Source organism: Bubalus bubalis, chromosome 24 (genome assembly GCF_019923935.1).
Source record: "Bubalus bubalis isolate 160015118507 breed Murrah chromosome 24, NDDB_SH_1, whole genome shotgun sequence".
Classification (NCBI taxonomy): domain Eukaryota; kingdom Metazoa; phylum Chordata; class Mammalia; order Artiodactyla; family Bovidae; genus Bubalus; species Bubalus bubalis.
In genome coordinates, this window is record NC_059180.1 from 22,236,896 (window position 1) to 22,259,323 (window position 22,428).

Sequence of the window (22,428 nt, forward strand, 5' to 3'; positions counted from 1 at the left end):
AGGGGCAGCGGAGGCCACCACCTCCTCACCCCAGCTCGCCGAACGCACAGCCAGAAGCGTTTCGAAGAGAGGAGAGGGCGGGACCCTCGGCCGCACCCCTTGTCCTTTTCCCGCCTTCTTTGTTTCCTTCGGAGTCACCATTGGCCGCCTGCCTCTGATACCGGGCGAACCGCGGGCCTGCAGCGAGACTCGATTGGACGACGTCGCCGCCGCTCGGCCGGCGGCCTGCTCGTGATTGGCCGAGGGACCGCCGGGGGTTTGAATCGCAGCCCCGGTCGGGGAGGGTTCTGCCAAAGTGCCACGTTGGGCCCGGCTGCGGCGTGAGGAGCCGGCTCGGAGAGCCGACTCAGGAGCTCGCCTCGGGGCGCCGGCCGTTGGGGCGGTTGGGCGGCGCGAGAGAACCCAGTCCGTGGCGTGTGCGGACCGCCGCGCGGCGGCGCCGGAGGCGGTAGCGGGCGGCTGCGGTCAGGCGTCGCAGTGGAGCCTGGGCTGCGGCGCGTCCCGCCCGAGGGCGGCTCTGGCTGAGGGCGGAGGGGCCGGGGGAGAGCCCGGGGCAGCGGCTGAGGCGGGCCGGCGGCGGCGGGGGCCGCTGCCCCCGGAAGAGCCGGCCGAAATGCTGGCGGAAAACCTGGTGGAGGAGTTTGAGATGAAGGAGGACGAGCCGTGGTACGACCACCAGGACCTCCAGCAAGGTGAGGGTGCGGTCGCCAGGCGGGGCCTGGCCAGGGCAAGGCGGCTGCCGGCTTGAGGCTTCACCTCCTGGCCGCGAAACTGTTAAAAAGTTGATTTTGCTCGGGGCCCACCGACGCCAGGATCGGGGAAGATCTGGCGCTCACCTGGCGCTGGGACTGTCGCGTCTGCTGGTCCCGCGCGGGAGGACTCCGCTGCGCGGGCCCGGGCTCTTGCGCGGTAATCAGCATCCCCCATCATCCCCGCCACTACTGCGTGTCAGGAACTGACCGGGCTCCAGGCACCGTTTGGAGCTCTCTCCAGGGATTAACTGATTTAATCCCCACGGTGTTCCTCGGAGCGGAGAGGGGTGGCCCCTTACCGCGCTCTCCGCGTCGGGGAGGAACCACAGCCGGTGCTCACAGCCGGCGAGGTGAGCTGCTGCAGGTGGTGGACCCGGGGTGGCAGTGCCGTGTGGCAGGAATCGCGCACACATTTGATCCTCACAATAACTCCGTTGAGAGAGTAACTCATATTGTTCCCCTTTTCCAAATGGGTAACGCGGATGCTAAAGCGGCCAAGTGACTTCCCTCAAATGTGGAAGCAAGTCTTTTTTTTTTGACTGATTTTTATTGGAGTTTAGTTGATTTATAATACTGTGTTTCTGCCGTAGGGCAAAGCATTTTTGAACCCGCACACTCGGAATGAGGAGTCGTCCTAGTCACTGCTCAAACCCCTATCTCTTCTGCGCCACCTGGTTTACAGCTCTTACAGTTGGCCTTAGACGGGGTGAGAGGGGGGCTACTTAGGCGTGGTTTACCAGATGCCAAGTGAATGACTTGCGGGCACTTCTACCTCAGCTGCTTCCTTCACTTTGCCCCCTAGCTTTTTCACAAGAGGCATTCCTATCTTGGCCTGTCCTGGATTTCCTGTCTCCTGAGAAATTTTTTTCAGGCATCTTCTGTTTCAGCAATTCTGTGTAAATCAACTTTTTCATCTCTCAACTGGCATAAAAAGTTACCATCTCATTTAGTTGAATATTAATTGACCATGGTGTTTGTTCATGCTAACCATTGAACTTAGGGGAGAAAGAATGTAGGCTTAAAAGACTCATACTTAAAAAAAAAAAAAAAAGACTCAGAAAAGAAACATAAGGAACTCTTTTGGCGGAAGGTGATTTCTTAAATCAATATGTCGTGGCTTGTTGCTTAAGTCAGAGTTTATATAGTCTTTATATAAGTCAAAGTTTATGTAGGTAATTATGCTTACATAGTCTAACCTATTCAGTGGCTGCAGTGCAGGATCTGCCAACATATTCACAGCATCCACAAGGCAGATTTGTCTTAGGTTTTAACCTGTTTTCAGAATGCCCCAGAAGGATTGATGGCCTAGTTTGATACTTTCTCCAGAATTTATGAGGCAACCATTTTGCAATTGCAACCTTTCCCTATAAAGAAATGAAGCAGTTTGCCCTATAATCAAAACTAAATATTTTTCCTTACTGTATTTAGAAAGTGTAGCTCTGTACAGGTTTTTTGTTTTTTTTAATCTATCTACCACAATACTTAGCACATAATAGAAACTCAATTTTAACATTTGCTGACCTGAACTAAGGCACTCACACAGGATTATTGTTTTCATGGCTCTCTTCCACCAGGCAAGTTAGTCTATACTGCACTTTCCCGCTGTGGGAGGTTGTTAGGAACAACCACTTGTAATATTTCAACTTACTGAGGAGCAAATGCAACATATTGAGGTTAGACGTGGAACTCTCTAACCTTTGATTGAAATCAAGTCATCAGGTGTGCAAATGCAATGAAATCTTGAAGCGCACAGGTCCAAACTTCCTAGTGCCAGTTTCCATTTGGAATTTGGTCTGTTCTTTTCAGAGGACTTTTACATCTATTATCACGATGGACTTTGACATAACCCTGTGTGTCATAACCAAGTGTGCGGGGTAGGAATAGATGTGAAATTCCAAGAGTTACAACTGTGAATTTGGCCTGTGAAAGAATGAAGGCTACAGTGTGAATAAAAGGGTCTCTTTGTCCCATTCTCATTACATTATATGTTCACTCCTAAACTTCTAATGGATTTTTGTTAATTTTTCAAAAATTGTATTTATTCTGCGCCAGGTGTTCACTGAGGCACTAGGACCACAGTGCCTGTCCATAGGACAGACAGGATCCTGCTCATTTACTAGGGATCTGTTGACTGGAGGTGCTGCCTCCTGGCGCGCCCACTCCAGTGCTGGGCAGTGGGTGGGCCCTCACTAGATAATTTTGCTGCTGAGTAAGGTTTGGGAGCAAGTCTGTCCTCTTGGGCTGATAAGCAGATCTAGTGGGATTTTATCAAGTGCAGACACATGTCTGTTCATTTTTTAACATCCTCACTATTAATTTTACTGAGAGCCTTATTTGAAGAGAGTTGCTAAAACAGTTTTCTAAGATCCTGTGCTCAGTCATAGAACTACAATTTTTTTTTTTTTTTCTTTAGCAATAGAAGCATTACTTAAGTATATTGAATCTCTTTACCAAAGTTTGCTTGGGGCATTCTTTGTAAAAATTAAAATTGTTGAAAGTTTCTAACCTCAGAAGGCTGTGGTCTACCATTCATACCTTGTTAGAAACATGTGAAACTGTGCAGGCAGAAGAAGAAAACCCGTTGCTTTTATAAAACACTTTGAAGAGAGTGTCTTTTGTCAGAGGGCTGAGTTGACAAAGTAAGAATACTGACTGTGATCTCTGTGAGTAAGATCCTTTCTGGGACAGCAGGAGCCTTCTCTGTAGGTAATGATGGTGATTGCTTTGAAATGTGCCCCTGAGAACAAGGTGGAAAGACTTCAGAGACTGGGTTTTCTTTTAGACCAGCTGCTGTTGTAATTGTCATTTGGTGAGCTGTGCAAGCTTAGAATAAGGATTCGGGTTTCTACTGTATAGATCAGCAAATGAAATCTTAGTTTAAATTAAGATTTCTACTTTATAAGATGAGTACGTTTTCCACATGAGCAACGAATTTGCTGAATCACTGTTTGGAGGGTTATTAAAACTGACACCGTCATTTTTCTTGGTGTTTATATTCAGGTTTTTTGCTTTCCCAATTATAGTAACATCGGCAACAGGAGTTACACAGAAGCATCACCAGATGACGCATTTGGTTTTGTAATAGGAAAAACTTTCAGCCTTAACGTTATTGAGTGAATGCTAGAGACTACAGCTAACATGGGAATATGTCATCCTCTTTAAAGAAAAAAAACTGAAGAAAAATGCAATAGCAGTGAAATTTAAAGATTTCGGAATTCTGGAAGGAAGATCTTTTTTAAAAATCACCTGACTACTACAGAGTTAATTTTTTACCTAGGGCATAGGGCTGAGTAGACTATCTTTTTAAAGCTAATAGTTTATATTGTTAAAATAGATCATTATCACTTGCGAAGACTGATTAGTGGAAGAATATTGAATATTAAACATGAAGGTATTGAAAGTTGCAGTTCTCAAGCCTGCAGTAAATCTGTGGTATTTTTAGTGTTTGCCTACGCCAGTTCAATAGGATTTAGAAAAGACAACCTCTTAATGAAAATCCTTTTTGTAAAGTGAGATGAACAGGTGTATAATGCTTCAAAACTATATTGTTTCCTTTTCTTTTGTGTGTTAAGTAAGAATAAAGGACATTGAATATTCTCCCATTCCCTCCACAAATTATTTAGAAAACCTTCTTGGGCTTACTGCCAGCTTTTGGCTCCTTTTGGTAATGGAAGCCAGATGCTACACAACAGGAAATAAACTTTTTTTTTTTTTTTTAAAGACCAAGAAAGACTTTTGTCTTTAAACTAACAGATGAAGTAATATCCTATTATACAGTATGACTTCACAGATGCTTTCTTGTAGTTGAGACTTGTTTTGCCAGAATTCTATCCTACACATCCAATGAAATATTTAGAAGACTGAGACTTCAGGTTACTGAGCCAGGCCTGGGTTTTGTTTAACTCAAAATAAGGATTGTGATAAGGACAAGTCTCAAATTCTTCTCTGTTGGATGTTTACTGCAAGAGTGCTATACTTGGCGTCTCTTCTGTGGCAGCAGGAACAGGAAAGGTAGTCCCGGCTGACATTAAGTAACATGGGTAGTTTCCTAACTGAAAGAAATAGCTGTAGATGGTCTCAAATTAGTCTTGCTTCTGAAGGAGGTTTTGGCTGAGGTTTTGGTTGCTGGATAAGAATATCTTTGGTGAGTCTCTGGTCTTTCCCAGTGAGGAGTTACTCACCACTTTATAGCAGGCCAGGAGAGACTTAAGTAATGTCTAGGTAATGTTTGCTTTGTCCTTAATAATTCAGCATGGTGGTTCCTTTGTGGGGCTGTGTATACACATTACACACTCTATGAGTGTAAAATAATTATTTCTGGAAATCTCAGCTATACGTAGTTCCTTTTTCATTTACTGAAAACAAGATAGCAACTTGCCTGGGGTTGTATATGCTTTCCCTGGCAGCACAGACCCTAAAAGCCAAAGAGCTCAACTCTAGTTTCTCATTGTCATCTAGGAAAACAAGCAGACTGAGGTACTCTGTACCTTAGACAAAGATGTGGACATCCCTGTCAACAAAATTACAAGTGTGTGCATGTGGATCATAGAGAATCGTGATGAGGGTGAAAGTTAGACTCTGTTGACAGTGGTTTCTCTTTTGCTTATTATGACTCACCACGTGGAATTGGTCAGATCACTTCTTAGCATCTTTCTGCTTCTCATTTGAAAATCTGGGTTAACTACCTTGAAAAGATACAAAAAATTAATTTCGAATGTTTGAACAGTTTGTAAAGGGTTTGATGTCTTGTGAATACAAGATATTATTTCATAGACTTGGTATATGAAGTCTTAAGTACATTAATAGACATTGTTAATATTTAAATCACAAGAGAATGTATTTTGACACTCATCTACCAGCAGTATACTGTTTTATTTTAAATGGGTGTAAAATGTTTTAAAATGAGCTGGAGTGGTGTTTCGTGGGTTTTGCTGCCTTGTTTCTTCCTTCTGAGGGAAAACTAACCAACCACAATGTTAATTATGCCCTCAAATGGCCGCTACCAGGTAACAAAAGTTGCTTTCCAGTTACCACTTATTCTAGGTTAAGCTCTAATATTGGTTTAATGAATTAAATGTTAAACCTTGTTTGTCAACCTCTAAAAATTGTTTTAAAATCATATGTGGTGAGGTTCCCTCTTTTGATAATAAGTGTAATAAGTATATTTTTCGACACTGGGTGAAATGACTTTCCAACATACTTAGAATAAAACCTAAACTTTGCTTACCATGGCCGATAATACTTTCTGTAGTCTGAACCGTACCTACTCCTCCAGCTCCCGTACCACTCTCCCCAGTGAGCTTCTGTCACACTGGCTTTATGTTGGGCTGCTGTTGTTCAGTCACTCAGTCGTGTCCAACTCTTTGTGACCCCGTGGACAGCAGCACGCCAGGCTTCCCTGTCCATCACCAACTCCCGAGCTTGCTCAAATTCATGTCCATCAAGTCAGTGATGCCATCCAACCATCTCATCCTCTGTCGTTCCCTTCTCCTCGCACCTTCAGTCTTTCCCAGCATTAGGGTCTTTTCAAATGAGTCAGTTCTTCGCATCAGGTGGCCAAAGTATTGGAGTTTCAGCTTCAGCATCAGTCATTCTATTGAGTATTCAGGACTAATTTCCTTTAAAATGGACTGGTTGGATATCCTTGCAGACCAAGGGACTCTCAAGAGTCTTCCCTAACACCGTAGTTCAAAACCATCAATTCTTCGGCGCTCAGCTTTCTTTATAGTCCAACTTTCACATGCATACATGACTACTGGAAAAACCATAGCCTTGACTAGACGGACCTTTGTTGGCAAAGTAATGTCTCTGCTTTTTAGTAAGCTGTCTGGGTTGGTCATAACTTTTTTTCCAAGGAGTAAACGTCATTTAATTTCATGGCTGCAATCACCATCTGCAGTGATTTCGAACCTAAAAAAATAGTCTCTCACTGTTTCCCAATCTATTTGCCATGCAGTGGTGGGACCAGATGCCATGATCTTAGTTTTCTGAATGTTGAGCTTTAAGTCAACTTTTTCACTCTCCTTTTTCACTTTCATCAAGACGCTCTTTAGTTCTTCTTCGCTTTCTGTCATAAGGGTGGTGTCTGCACATCTGAGGTTATTGATATTTCTCCCAGCAATCTTGATTCCAGCTTGTGCTTTATCCAGTCCAGCATTTCTCATGGTGTACTCTGCATATACGTTAAATAAGCAGGGTGACAATATACAGCCTTGACGTACTCCTTTCCCTGTTTGGAACCAGTCTACTGTTGCTGCTTGATCTGCATACAGGTTTCTCAAGAGGCAGGTCAGGTGGTCTGGTATTCCCATCTCTTGAAGAATTTTCCAGTTTTTTATGATCCACACAGTCAAAAGGCTTTGGCATAGACAGTAAAGCAAAAGTAGGTGTTTTTCTGGAACTCTCTTGCTTTTTCAGTGATCCAGTGGATGTTGGCAATATGATCCTGGTTCCTCTGCCTTTTCTAAATCCAGCTTGAACATCTGGAATTTCACAGTTCACATACTGTTGAAACCTGGCTTGGAGAATTTCGAGCATTACTTTGCTAGTGTGTGAGATGAGTGCAATTGTGTGGTAGTTTGAATATTCTTTGCCATTGCCTTTCTTGTGGAATGGAATGAAAACTAACCTTTTCCAGTCCTGTGGCCACTGCTGAGTTTTGCAAATTTGCTGGCATATTGAGTGCAGCACTTTCACAGCATCATCTTTTAGGATTTGAAATAGCTCAACTGGAATTCCATCACCTCCACCAGCTTTGTTCACAGTGATGCTTCCTAAGACCCATTTGACTTTGCCCTCCAAGATGTCTGGCTCTAGGTGAGTGATCACACCATTGTGGTTATCTGGATCATGAAGATCTTTTTTGTATAGTCCTCTGTGTATTCTTGCCATCTCTTCTTAATATCTTCTGCTTCTGTTAGGTCCATACCATTTCTGTCCTTTATTGTGCCTGTCTTTGCATGAAATGTTCCCTTGGTATCTCTAATTTTCTTGAAGAGATCTCTGGTCTTTCCCATTCTATTGTTTTCCTCTATTTCTTTGCATTGATCATTGAGGAAGGCTTTCTTATATCTCCTTGCTATTCTTTAGAACTCTGCATTCAAATGGATATATCTTTCCTTTTCTCCTTTGCCTTTTGCCTCTTTTCTCAGCTATTTGTAAGGCCTCCTCAGACCACCGTTTTGCCTTTTTGCATTTCTTTTTCTTGGGGCTGGTCTTGATCACTGCCTCCTGTACAATGTCTCGAACCTCCGTCCATAGTTCTTCAGGCACTCTGTCTATCAGATCTAATCCCTTGAATCTATTTGTCACTTCCACTGTATAATCGTAAGGGATTTGATTTAGGTCATACCTGAATGGTATGACCGAATGGTTTTCCCTACCGCTAATGGTAGTGGTTTTCCCTACTTTCTTCAATTTAAGTCTGAATTTGGCAATAAGGAGTTCATGATCTGAGTCACAGTCAGCTGCTGGTCTTATTTTTGCTGACTGTATAGAGCTTCTTCATCTTTGGCTGCAAAGAATATAATCAATCTGATTTTGGTATTGATTATCTGGTGATGCCCATGGGTAGAATCTTCTCTTGTGTTGTTGGAAGAGGGTGTTTGCTATGACCAGTGCATTCTCTTCACAAAACTGTATTAGCCTTTGCCCTGCTTCATTCTGTACGCCAAGGCCAAATTTGCCTGTTACTCCAGGTATCTCTTGACTTCCTACTTTTGCATTCCAGTCCCCTATCATGAAAAGGACATCTTTTTTTGGTGTTAGTGCTAGAAGGTCTTGTAGGTCTTCATAGAACCGTTCAACTTCAGCTTCTTCAGCATTACTGGCCGGGGCATGGACTTGGATAACTGTGATATTGAATGGTTTGCCTTGCAAACGAGCAGAGATCATTCTGTCATTTTTGAGATTGCATCTAAGTACTGCGTTTCAGACTCCTGTTGACTATGAGAGCTACTCCATTTCTTGTAAGGGATTCTTGCCCACAGTAGTAGATATAATGGTAACATGAGCTAAATTCACCCATTCCAGTCCATTTTATTTCACTGATTCCTAAAATGTCGAATTCCTAAATTGCCATCTCCTGTTTGACCATGTCCAATTTGATTCATAGACCTAACATTCCATGTTCCTATGCAATATTGCTCTTTACAGCATCAGACTTTACTTCCATCACCAGTCACATCCACAACTGGGTGTTGTTTTTGCTTTGGCTCCATCTCTTCATTCTTTCTGGAGTTATTTCTCCACTGTTCTTCAGTAGCATATTGGGCACCTGCCGACCTGGGGGGTTCATCTTTCAGTGTCCTATCTTTCTGCCTTTTCATACTGTTCATGGGGTTCTCAAGGCAAGAATACTGAAGTGTTTTTGCCATTCCCTTCTCCTGTGGGCCACGTTTTGTCCACTGTATTGTTCCAGTTCTGTTGTTTTCCTCTGTTTCTTTGCATAGATCACCGAGGAAGGCTTTCTTATCTCTCCTTGCTATTCTTTAGAACTCTCCATTCAGATGTGTTTATCTTTCCTTTTCTCCTTTGCCATTTGCTTCTCTTCTTTTTGATCACTGCCTCCGGTGCAGTGTTACCAACCTTCATCCATAGTTCTTCAGGCACTCAGTCTGTCAGATCTAATCCCTTGAATCTATTTGTCACTTCCATTGTATAACTGTAAGGGATTTGATTTAGGTCATACCTGCATGGCCTAGTGATTTTGCCTACTTCAATTTAAGTCTCAATTTGGCAATAATTGTTCATGATCTGAGCCACTGTCAGCTCTTGGTCTTGTTTTTCCTGACTGCATAGAGCTTCTCCATCTTCAGCTGCAAAGAATATAATTAGTCTGATTTCGGTATTGACCATCTAGTGATGTCCATGTGTAAAGTCATCTCTTGTGTTGTTTTAAGACAATGTTTGCTATGTTCAGTGTGTTCTTTTGACACAACTCTGTTAGCCTTTCCCCCTGTTTCATTTTGTACTCCATGACCAAACTTGCCTGTTACTCCAGGTATCTCTTGACTTCCTACTTTTGCATTCCAGTCCCCTGTGATGAAAAGGACATCTTTTTTTGGTGTTCATTCTAGGTCTTGTAGGTCTTCATAGAACCGTTCAACTTCAGCTTCTTTGGCATTAGTGGTTGGGGCATAGACTTGGATTACTGTGATATTGAATGGCTTGCCTTGGAAATGAACAGAGATCATTCTGTCGTTTTTGAAATTGCACCCAAGTACTGCATTTCAGACATGAAACTATCAGCCATGTTGGGCCGTACAGCGTGCCAGCTTCTTTCCCATCTTAGGGCCTCTTCCTGGCGTTTATGTGTTAAGATCTTCCTCCCTCAAGCTTTAGCTAAAACGTCTTCTAAGAGAGACTTCCATCATGACCTTCTTTCTAAAATAGAAAATCCTTTGTGCCTTATCACAAAACCTGGAGGGTTTTTTTTCTTCTCTGTCACATAGCACATCCAATTGATTAACAAATCCTTTTAGCTCTACTTTCAAAACACATCCAGTATTTGACACCTCTACTCATCTCCATCTCTGCCACTCTAGTCTAAGCCACCATGATCGCTCACCCAGTGACTGCAGTATCCCTGTCACCCTGCCTGCACCTTAACCCTTTTGGCCAACTTAACCCAAAGCCAGAGTGGAGCTGATCAAAAGCCTTCACATGGTTCCATTTCACTCAGTGAAAACCAGCATCTTGATCTCCGTAGTTTGGCTTTAACAGCTGGCCATCCTTGGAAGCCCTCTTTGTCTCCTGCTGCCCCAGCCACAAAACACACACAGACACACTCAGTGTGCTCAAGCCTTATCGGCTGCGGTCCTTATTATCGCCACTCATGCTTCCTCCCAGGGTCTTTGCTCTTCTTTTGCCTCTGCCTCGAATGCTGGTCCCCTCGGTAGATCTATGTGAGGCACCTATTCAGTCCTTCACATCTGGAGTCTAATATCACCCTTGTTGCCTGTTCTTAAGTTTCAACCTCCCACATCCATACCCTTCCTTCTCTCTTCCTTCCCTTTTTTTTTTTTAAGGTATTTTTTTGCTATCTAGTATATATTTTCTCATGCTGTTTCTCCTATGAGAGTATAAGCTCCATGAGGGCAGGGAGTTAGCTGAGTTCATTTGTATATCCCCAGAATGATGTTTGGTATTATTGAATATATGCATACATGTATGGATGAATAGTGTTTATCACAGTTTTCAAGTTTATTTACTTATTTGCTGTCTGACTTCCCCTGTAAATCTGGGAGTGTCAGGAAAGCAGGAACTTGATCCATTTATTCAGCATTCTAGCCAAATCTTAGCATGGTGTCTAGCAACAGAGCAGCAGTATAGTTGGTGTGGTACCTCAGTCACAGCTCACACTTCCATTGCGCTATGGCAGTCAGCAGCAGTCATTCATTGTGAATCAATGAATACTAAAAACTTTGCCTGTGTACTGCTGCTTAGTTTGTGAAGTACTTCCTTGTGTGTTATTTCATTTGATTTTCACAATCATATTGACAGGACAGTCATCTCGCTACACAAGAATACTAAATGTAGGGATGTTTAAAGTCACTCTGTTTAAAGCGTTCACTTGGTAAATGGCAGTCAGAACTGAACCAGATTTTCATATTCAGTTCAGTGCATTTTCCACTGCTATCAAAGGGCCTCTCCAACTTACTATGCAGAAAAGTGTTTCAGGTACCTAGGTTACAACTATTGCCCTTTTTTGTATCAGTGAATTTTTGTTTCTGGGATTGTGTGTAACAAAACTAATGCTGTCATATATGCACATATGCCTAAAGAGTGTTGAAAAGCGAGGTTTAAAATGGAAATATGGTTCTGTGTTAAATGTAAGTCTGAGCTATGACTGAGTTACCACACAAACTGTTCTGCTGCTTTGCTTATCTGGTTTGCTCATCTTGAAGAAGGAATGAAAAGAAATAGAAAAAATCAGAGAGACCTGTGTAGTGTTCTTATCACTGATATCATTTTCCTTTTTTTGGCTTAAGTTTTAGTACACTGAGAGGGCCAGGGTCTGTAACACACTTGCTTTGACAGTTGTATTCCTAGCAGCCAAACTCATGGGGCTTTAGGTTTGCCTGTACTTTGGCAGCTAATTATGATCTTAGGTGTCACAATGCTGAATGATCATTCCTAAACAAATGAATACACCTCCATAAAGTACATCACTATTCTTGACGTCTTGTCAGTAAGGGTACATCGAGAGTACTGTACCTGGTAAAAGGCCCCATCCTTCTGTGCCATTCCATCTTCCACTGGGATCTAACTTAAACTTTATACATTGGGTTGGGTTTTAGTTCATTCTTATTTTAAGCCCTGGTTTATGTAAAATGTTGAAATGAGATCATTTGCACCACCCTAATAAGATTTGCTTGTTGTGCTAGATCTCCAGCTTGCTGCTGAGCTTGGGAAGACATTACTGGATCGAAACACAGAGTTGGAGGATTCTCTTCAGCAGATGTACACAACCAATCAGGAGCAGTTACAGGAAATCGAGGTAATTTACTCAATGGGAAAGTTACTTTTGAGGTATTGGCTGTCTCTGCTCTTAAACCAATTGTATTCTACTAAAGTAACACTTGCAATTAAAAGTAATGTTTAATTTATAATGTAGACTTTTTTAGTATAAAGAACCATGGAAAGTGTATAGAGGTTGATTTTTACTCTCTTTAAGCTTTCACAGTACATAAATCTGCTATGATGAAAGACATTTCTCTCTACCCCCTTGGTGAAGTATACTTAGAAGTAAATGGTCCAGTATTTACCAATATGTGAAGCAAAGTAAAGCTGTGAATATTACATTTAGTTTTTTATTTTTTTCTTTTAAAAATGAATTATGTAATATTTAAGATTTGCAAAGAGGTACAAGAGAAAAATGCAGTAGATACCCTTGTACCCACCAACCAGACTGAGAAAGAAAATTGTCTGTTGAGACTCCCTCTGTAAACCCTGCTTGGCTGCATCCCCTCCCCTTAACCAAACACCATCCTAAATTTGATGAAAAATAAAATTGTAGTACCTGATTTCATAATACGAATGATGTTAGCTTAAGGCTTTAAAAAGGAAGTGCTATCTTGTAAATGGTCCCAGTAATGTAGTCCAGCTCTGTGTAGGCCAGGTGACGGTAAAGATGATAGTTATGGATATTAACCAAACAGCTGTCCATCAGAACATTTCGCGCCCCAAACTACCCTCCCACCTTAAAAAAGTCTTGGGCTTAAATTGTAACTCCTTCCCCTCAAATTGATGCAGTGGAACCAGAACTCTTATAAGTCTATGTGCAGGAAAATGTAGAAGATCTTAGAACACAGAAACCATTCATCATGGTCAGAACTTACTAGGCTCTGATTATATACTGAACCAGGTGCTAGAAATGCAAAGTAGAATGACATAGTCCTTGACTTCAGTCGAAATTACAGATTTCCATTTTTGAATACGAATAAACCTGTCATTAAAACTAAGACAAATTTATCATTTCAGTATTCTTACTTTTACATAGTGATCATAATTAAGATGCATACAGTAGATTCCCCTCCCCCGTCTCAGGATTTATGAATTTAGCCAATGATGTGACAAAATATGCTTTTATAATTCTAGAAAGGTGTACCTTGTAATGGTATTGAAGTCATCGGCTATCATTTTAAGTATATTCTGTATCAGAAGAGCATAGAACTTCCCATACCTAAAGTTGAATTTATTACTCATAGAATTGGGCAGAAAACTAAAAATGCAGGAAAACCAGACATTTTTAAACTGTGATATCCAAGTGTCATACATGGTCAAGAAACTCATTCCTGTTTTGTTTCATGGGCTTTGTTTTTCAACTGATTGGAAGATTTCATAGAGTGGTCCCAGGGCATATACCTGAAGATTTTCATATACTGTGTGGTACATTAATTTGAATTTGGGTAGAAACATAGTCTTAATACCTTGTATTGGTGTTTTCCATGTAAGCACTTACAAATCACCATAACTGAAGACTGTAGTGAATACTTATTTTAGCACATCTGCCAAATACAGATTTAAAAAGTCCAAATATTTGTACAATTAGAGAATGATGCCTATTTGTTACTGTAAGGATTACAAACACAATTGCTTTATGATCTAAGTTACCTGTCTTTCTACTTTTGTTTTCTGTGGTTATTGAAGATGATTAAACAATTAAAAGAGATCATTGACATTCTGAAAAAAATCCAAAGATCTTTGAGATTCTCCAAATCTATAAATAACACTCCACTATCTAATGTCTTCTGTAAGATTTTTTTTTCCTTAAAAAATGTCTGTATTCAAGCTTTCACACAGATGTGGTGCCGTGGCCACAGCAGTCACCTCTCCCCAACCCCTGATTCTTATAAGATATTGAAAAGGATAATAGAAATGTAAGTATCCAGGTCAGACCTTAATGATTAAATAAATATACAGTCAACTATATGTGTTAATATAAAGCTAATTGAGTAAGTTTAGCCTGGAGTACTTCTAGAAACGCTTCCACAGATCTCTTGTTTCTGTAATGGAGCACACGGGTCCAGTGGTTCATAGACCAAGTATTGTAGTGCTCAACATTTTACTCTTTATCCAAACCTATTTTTTGAGTAAGAACAAAGATTTCTTGTCTGCCATTATGGTTGACTTTTTTCTTTCTTTCTCTTTATAAATGGCTTCCTGAAAGTCAATAAGGAGTGGGATGAAATGGAGATGAAATGACAATTCTGTCTAAACCCACTTACCAGCCAGGGGCCTCCTACAGACTAGACTTACTGCCTGCTTGATTTATACCTGTGTCCAGGCAGACTTGCAGATCACGACAGACTTCCAAGATCTCTGTTCAATAGTCTATACCACGGATGGCCTGAACACTCTCGTAAAAATAACTAGGCAGCTGAAGAACCTAATTCTCTACTACATGATGACCCATGCAGTATGTATAGTGTCTCTTATCATTGTACCCTTGGAGAGCCCCCTAAACTTTATAAGGATTCTTCCTTTCATTCAAACCTGATGTCTTTTTTTCTCTTTTAAGTAAACTTAAGAAAAAAATATACATACAGAAAAAAACACAAATGCTAAGTCAGATAATTTTCATAAACATACCCTTGCAGCCAACACCCAGGTGAGAAATGAGAAAGTGGGCTTCCTTGGTGGCTCAGTGGTAAAGAATCTGCGTGCCAGTCTGGGAAGATCCCACATACCATGGAGCAGCCAAGCCCTGTGCCACAGCTATTGAGCCTGCGCTCTAGAGCCCAGATGCCACAACTACTGAAGCCCACTCACCTAGAGCTTCTTGTGCTCTGCAACAAGAGAAGCCACCACAATGAGAAACCCATGCATTACTGCTCTCTGCAACTAGAGAAAAGCCTGTGCAGCAATGAAGACCCAGGACAGCCAAAAATTTTAAAAATAAAAAAATTAGAAAAAAAAGAAATAAGAACATTATCACCTCTTCCAGTCACCACCCCCACTAAGCAGCACTCTAATACCCTTGTATTAGTTTAGCCTATCTTTGAACTTTACATAAATGGAGTCGCTTGTACAAGTTTTAAACTAACTTTTTAGAATGTTCACTGGAAATTTTCCCAATTTGAAAAGTAATACATGATCATTTTTTAAATTTAGAAAATATATTGAAAACCAAAAATGAACCTCTCTACCAACCCAGAGAAATTTTAAATCAGCCAGAAAATAGTCCTGGAACAAACTACTCAAGAGTGGATGAAGAATGAAGAGGAACTGGTGACAATACTAGGGTGCTGCTGCTGCTGCTAAGTCGTGTCAGTCGTGTCCGATTCTGTGCGACCCCAGAGACGGCAGCCCACCAGGCTCCCCCGTCCCTGGGATTCTCCAGGCAAGAATTCTGGAGTGGGTTGCCATTTCCTCCTCCAATGCATGAAAGTGAGAAGTGAAAGTGAAGTCGCTTAGTCGTGTTCGACTCCTAGCAACCCCATGGACTGCAGCCCACCAGGCCCCTCCGTCCATGGGATTCTCCAGGCAAGAGTACTGGATAAAATCCCCCAAGCTGTGACTCATTATGGAAATAGACAACTAGGAAACTGGCAAAGGATATTTTCTCAGTAGAACTACAAGTATGCTTTCAAAAGCTGTTCGTGGGTTTCCAACAGTCCTCATAAAAATTGATCAGTATTTTGTTAGGCATTGTGTCTTTAAAAAAAAAAAAATAATAACCTTTGAAACTAATGATTGGCTCCAGAGATGCCTATGTAGCCTATGTGGCTTTTATTCAGCATCTAATTTTTCAAGATTCCAGAGCAAGTTTTTTTTTCTTGGCTGAAGAGAAAGAGAGAAGCTTTGGAGAATAATGAGATCTGACACCATCAAACACAATTGGATTCTCTTAAAGTTTCTGACAGTTGTGTGAGCAGCCTACACCTTGAATAAACTGCTGGAAACCTACTTGGAAACCTGCGTTATCCCCACAGGAGTCAAAGGAGTCTGGCCGTAGGGGCCCTTATTTCAAGAGCTCTGGTCTTCCTTGAAAATTTTAAAGCATTTTGTGCTTCCCCTACTACATTTATCAATATTCTACTGTATATTATACTTATTTCTTGATTTGTTTTATTCTCCTTCTCTCCCCGCGCCCCCTTACCTAACCATTTTCCACTGCAACTTTGAAGGCTGTTGCTGTGTTTATTCATGGTCTTTCAAACATAGTAGATGATAAGTACTTGTTCAAATCAGTATCTTAACAGAGGACAGATAAGCAGTTTACAAAGCACTTCCAATAATTCCTAAATGTTTCCACCTCAGGAGATATTGAAAGGAAGTGGAAGGAGCTCTGACCTCAGTGTTAGAAGATTCAGACCTAAACCCTCAATTCCATACCAAATAGCTAGACTTTCAATTCAGTTCAGTCCAGTCGCTCAGTCATGTCCGACTCTTTGCGACCCCATGGACTGCAGCACGCCAGACTTCCCTGTCCATCACTAACTCCCGAAGCTGGCTCAAACTCATGTCCATCGTGTTGGTGATGTTATCCAACCATCTCATCCTCTGTCATCCCCTTCTCCTCCCGCCTTCAATCTTTCCCAGCATCAGGGTCTTTTCAAATGAGTCAGTTCTTCCATCAGGTGGCCAAAGTATTGGAGTTTCAGCTTCAGCATCAGTCCTTCCAATGAATATTCAGGGCTGATCTCCTTTAGGATGCACTGGTTGGATCTCCTTGCAGTCCAAGGGACTCTCAAGAGTCTTCTCCAACACCACAGTTCAAAAGCATCAATTCTTTGGCACTCAGGTTTCTTTATAGTCGAACTTTCACATGCATACATGACTACTATGGAAAAACCATAGCTTTAACTAGACGGACCTTTGTTGACAAAGTAATGTCTCTGCTTTTCAGTAAGCTGTCTGGGTTGATCCTAACTTTTCTTCCAAGGGGTAAGCGTCTTTTAATTTCATGGCTGCAATCACCACCTGCAGTGATTTTGGAGGCTAAAAAAATAAAGTCTGTTACTGTTTCCACTGTTTCCCCATCTATTTGCCATGAAGTGATGGGACCGGATGCCATGATCTTAGTTTTCTGAATGCTGAGTTTTAAGCCAACTTTTTCACTCTCCTCTTTTACTTTCAACAAGAGGCTTTTTAGTTCTTTGCTTTCTGTCATAAGGGTGGTGTCATCTGCATATCTGAGGTTATTGATATTTCTCCCCGCAATCTTGATTCCAGCTTGTGCTTCATCCAGTCCAGCGTTTCTCATGATGTACTCTGCATATAAGGTAAATAAGCAGGGTGACAATATACAGCCTTGACATACTCCTTTCCCAGTTTGGAACCAGTCTGTTCGGGTTCCAGTCAGACTCCTTTGTTATTCCATGTCCAGTTCTAACTGTTGCTTCTTGACCTGCATGCAGATTTCTCGAGAGGTAGGTCAGGTGGTCTGGTATTCCCATCTCTTGATGAATTTTCCACAGTTTGTTGTGATCCACACAGTCAAAGGCTTTGGCATAGTCAATAAAGCAGAAGTAGATGTTTTTCTGAAAATCTCTTGCTTTTTTGATGTTCCAGTGGATGTTGGCAATTTGATATCTGGTTCCTCTGCCTTTTCTAAATCCAGTTTGAACATCTGGAAGTTCACGGTTCACATACTATTGAAGCCTGGCTTAGAGAAGTTTGAACATTACTTTGCTAGCATGTGAGATGAGTGCAATTGTGCAGTAGTTTGAGCATTCTTTGGCTAGATTTTAGGCCAATGAATTACCTCTCAGATCCTGTTTGCTCTGCTGTGTAATGGTGATAAGAACGCTTGCACAACATTAGCACAGGGCTGTTGTGAGGTGATGAAATGATCAGATCAGATCAGATCAGTCACTCAGTCGTGTCCGACTCTTTGCAACCCCATGAATCGCAGCACGCCAGGCCTCCCTGTCCATCACCAACTCCCGGAGTTCACTCAGACTCACGTCCATCGAGTCAGTGATGCCATCCAGCCATCTCATCCTCTGTCGTCCCCTTCTCCTCCTGCCCCCAATCCCTCCCAGCATCAGAGTCTTTTCCAATGAGTCAACTCCTCGCATGAGGTGGCCAAAGTACTGGAGTTTCAGCTTTAGCATCATTCCTTCCAAAGAAATCCCAGGGCTGATCTCCTTCAGAATGGACTGGGTGGATCTCCTTGCAGTCCAAGGGACTCTCAAGAGTCTTCTCCAACACCACAGTTCAAAAGCATCAATTCCTCGGCGCTCAGCCTTCTTCACAGTCCAACTCTCACATCCATACATGACCACAGGAAAAACCATAGCCTTGACTAGACGAACCTTTGTTGGCAAAGTAATGTCTCTGCTTTTGAATATGCTATCTAGGTTGGTCATAACTTTCCTTCCAAGGAGTAAGCGTCTTTTAATTTCATGGCTGCAGTCACCATCTGTAGTGATTTTGGAGCCCAAAAAAATAAAGTCTGACACTGTTTCCACTGTTTCCCCATGTATTTGCCATGAAGTCGTGGGACCGGATGCCATGATCTTTGTTTTCTGAATGTTGAGCTTTAAGCCAACTTTTTCACTCTCCACTTTCACTTTCATCAAGAGGCTTTTGAGTTCCTCTTCACTTTCTGCCATAAGGGTGGTGTCATCTGCATATCTGAGGTTATTGATACTTCTCTCGGCAATCTTGATTCCAGTTTGTGTTTCTTCCAGTCCAGTGTTTCTCATGATGTACTCTGCATATAAGTTAAATAAACAGGGTGACAATATACAGCCTTGACGTACTCCTTTTCCTATTTGGAACCAGTCTGTTGTTCCATGTCCAGTTCTAACTGTTGCTTCCTGACCTGCATACAGATTTCTCAAGAGGCAGATCAGGTGGTCTGGTATTCCCATCTCTTTCAGAATTTTCCACAGTTGATTGTGATCCACACAGTCAAAGGCTTTGGCATACTCAATAAAGCAGAAATAGATGTTTTTCTGGAACTCTCTTGCTTTTTCCATGATCCAGCGGATGTTGGCAATTTGATCTCTGGTTCCTCTGCCTTTTCTAAAACCAGCTTGAACATCAGGGAATTCATGGTTCACATATTGCTGAAGCCTGGCTTGGAGAATTTTGAGCATTACTTTACTAGCGTGTGAGATGAGTGCAATTGTGCGGTAGTTTGAGCATTCTTTGGCATTGCCTTTCTTTGGGATTGGAAGGGAAACTGACCTTTTCCAGTCCTGTGGCCACTGCTGAGTTTTCCAAATGTGCTGGCATATTGAGTGCAGCACTTTCACAGCATCATCTTTCAGGATTTGGAATAGTTCAACTGGCATTCCATCACCTCCACTAGCTTTGTTCATAGTGATGCTTTCTGAGGCCCACTTGACTTCACATTCCAGGATGTCTGGCTCTAGGTCAGTGATTACACCATTATGATTATCTGCGTCATGAAGATCTTTTTTGTACAGTTCTTCTGTATATTCTTGCCATCTCTTCTTAATATCTTCTGCTTCTGTTAGGTCCATACCATTTCTGTCCTTTATCAAGCTCATCTTTGCATGAAATGTTCCTTTGGTATCTCTGATTTTCTTGAAGAGATCCCTAGTCTTTCCCATTCTGTTGTTTTCCTCTATTTCTTTGCATTGATTGCTGAAGAAGAGTTTCTTATCTCTCCTTGCTATTCTTTGGAGCTCTGCATTCAGATGTTTATATCTTTCCTTTTCTCCTTTGCTTTTCGCTTCTCTTCTTTTCACAGCTATTTGTAAGGCCTCCCCAGACAGCCATTTTGCTTTTTTGCATTTCTTTTCTATGGGAATGGTCTTGATCCCTGTTTCCTGTACAATGTCACGAACCTCATTCCATAGTTCATCAGGCACTCTATCTATCAGATCTAGGCCCTTAAATCTATTTCTCACTTCCACTGTATAATCATAAGGGATTTGATTTAGGTCATACCTGAATGGTCTAGTGCTTTTCCCTACTTTCTTCAATTTCAGTTTGAATTTGGCAATAAGGAGTTCATGGTCTGAGCCACAGTCAGCTCCTGGTCTTGTTTTTGCTGACTGTATAGAGTTTCTCCATCTTTGGCTGCAAAGAATATAATCAATCTGATTTTGGTATTGACCATATGGTAATGTCCATGTATAGAGTCTTCTCTTGTGTTGTTGGAAGAGGGTGTTTGTTATGACCAGTGCATTTTCATGGCAAAACTCTATTAGTCTTTGCCCTGCTTCATTCTGTATTCCAAGGCCAAATTTGCCTGTTACTCCAGGTGTTTCTTGACTTCCTACTTTTGCATTCCAGTCCCCTATAATGAAAAGGACATCTTTTTTGGGTGTTAGTTCTAAAAGGTCTTGTAGGTCTTCATAGAACCGTTCAACTTCAGCTTCTTCAGGGTTACTGGTTGGGGCATAGACTTGGATTACTGTGATATTGAATGGTTTCCCTTGGAAATGAACAGAGATCATTCTGTCGTTTTTGAGATTGCATCCCAGTACTGCATTTCGGACTCTTTTGTTGACCATGATGGCCACTCCATTTCTTCTGAGGGATTCCTGCCCGCAGTAGTAGATATAATGGTCATCTGAGTTAAATTCACCCATTCCAGTCCATTTCAGTTCCCTGATTCCTAGAACGTCGACATTCACTCTTGCCATCTCTTGTTTGACCACTTCCAATTTGCCTTGATTCATGAACCTGACATCCCAGGTTGCTATGCAATATTGCTCTTTACAGCATCGGACCTTGTTTCTATCACCAGTCACATCCGCAGCTGGGTATTGTTTTTGTTTTGGCTCCATCCCTTCATTCTTTCTGGAGTTATTTCTCCACTATCTCCAGGAGCATATTGGGCACCTACTGACCCAGGGAGTTTCTCTTTCAGTATCCTATCATTTTGCCTTTTCATACTTTTCATGGGGTTCTCAAGGCAAGAATACTGAAGTGGTTTGCCATTCCCTTCTCCAGTGACCACATTCTGTCAAATCTCTCCACCATGACCCGCCCGTCTTGGGTTGCCCCACAGGCATGGCTTAGTTTCATTGAGTTAGACAAGGCTGTGGTCCTAGTGATGAAATGATATATACACTTATATATATGTAAGTGTATATATTTTGGACAGTATGAATTGTTGCCCTGTTGATCCGTGTTTCAAGAATTTTAGTAATGAAAGAATCTTAATTCTGAAAAAAATAAATCCTTTTCAATTACTGGAAAGTAGCTCTAAATTAGAACAAGCAAAGCTTTTAATAATGAGATTATAAGTGGTTTTTATTTTCATATTTCATACTTTTTAACTTTTTCCTAAATTTCCTCCAAGGGAAATGTAATATTTTAATTAGGGAAGAGAGGCTTTTCAAAGGTAGTGGGAAACATTTCTTCAGTGTTACAGAATGTCATTTTGATACTAAGTTCAGAGGAGTTGGGGTGTAATCTTTAATATAAGGATAATCCCAACACTACATTAAAGCCAAATTTCCATTCCATTCCTTATGAGTGTTTGGCTGTGTCTATCTTTTCCAGCATTTCAGGTCAGGTTCTACAGTTGCAAATAGGTGTTAATATAATCCTTCTGGCCTTTTTCAAAAGTTTGCCTCAATTGTAAAGGCAGCCTACTTATAGCTTTTTTGTATAACCTGAACTTTATACTCCTGAAAGGCATATACTCCTTGAGATGACATTCTGTACATATTCTAAGACATTTGGGAGACAACCCACCGAACTTAAACTTTGATAGTCTTGCCTATAAGTTGACATTTTGCCTATGATTTTGCTACCCCCATGTTCCCCTTCTGCTACTGTTTTGCTTAAATATCCCCTCATCATTCTCCCCTGTTTAGTATGGCAAATACTTGTGTACTCAAGCTCTTTTTGGCACTTGGATTTTAGGATCTCTGCAGTCCAGGCAGATTCATTTGAGGCTGTGATCAAAGATTCTGAATTGAAAAAACCAGAACATAGGAAGCATAGCCATGCCTTTAAATGAAGGGTAGAAAATAAGGGTAGAAATAACCCATTTCCTTGTAGAATTGGAAAAATTTGATTAAATACTAATTTGAAGTTTTAGAGGCCAACCTTGAAGCAATGTCTGACTACATGGATTCTGATTCTCTGGTCTCATATCACTGCTTGCTGAGAGGGCTTAACATTTTTCTTAGAAGTTGCTGACCAGTTTAGGCAGACTCCTTTGTTAGGTAACCTATCACAGAGTCTTGGAGAAGTGAAGGGCTTTTCTGATTAGCTTTGATTTAATAATAAT

At 41.4% G+C, this 22,428-nt stretch overlaps 1 protein-coding gene across 1 annotated transcript in view; it reads left to right on the forward strand.

Moving 5' to 3' along the window:
* Positions 1-314: 314 nt before the first annotated feature.
* CDR2 (cerebellar degeneration related protein 2) overlaps positions 315-22,428 on the forward strand; it is a 31,863-nt gene continuing 9,749 nt past the window's right edge. Inside the window, exons 1-2 of the mRNA XM_006061842.4 lie at positions 315-692; positions 12,140-12,252. Of these exons, the coding sequence (XP_006061904.3) occupies positions 614-692; positions 12,140-12,252 (192 nt within the window). The 5' untranslated portion in view covers positions 315-613. The remainder of the gene's footprint in view (positions 693-12,139; positions 12,253-22,428) is intronic.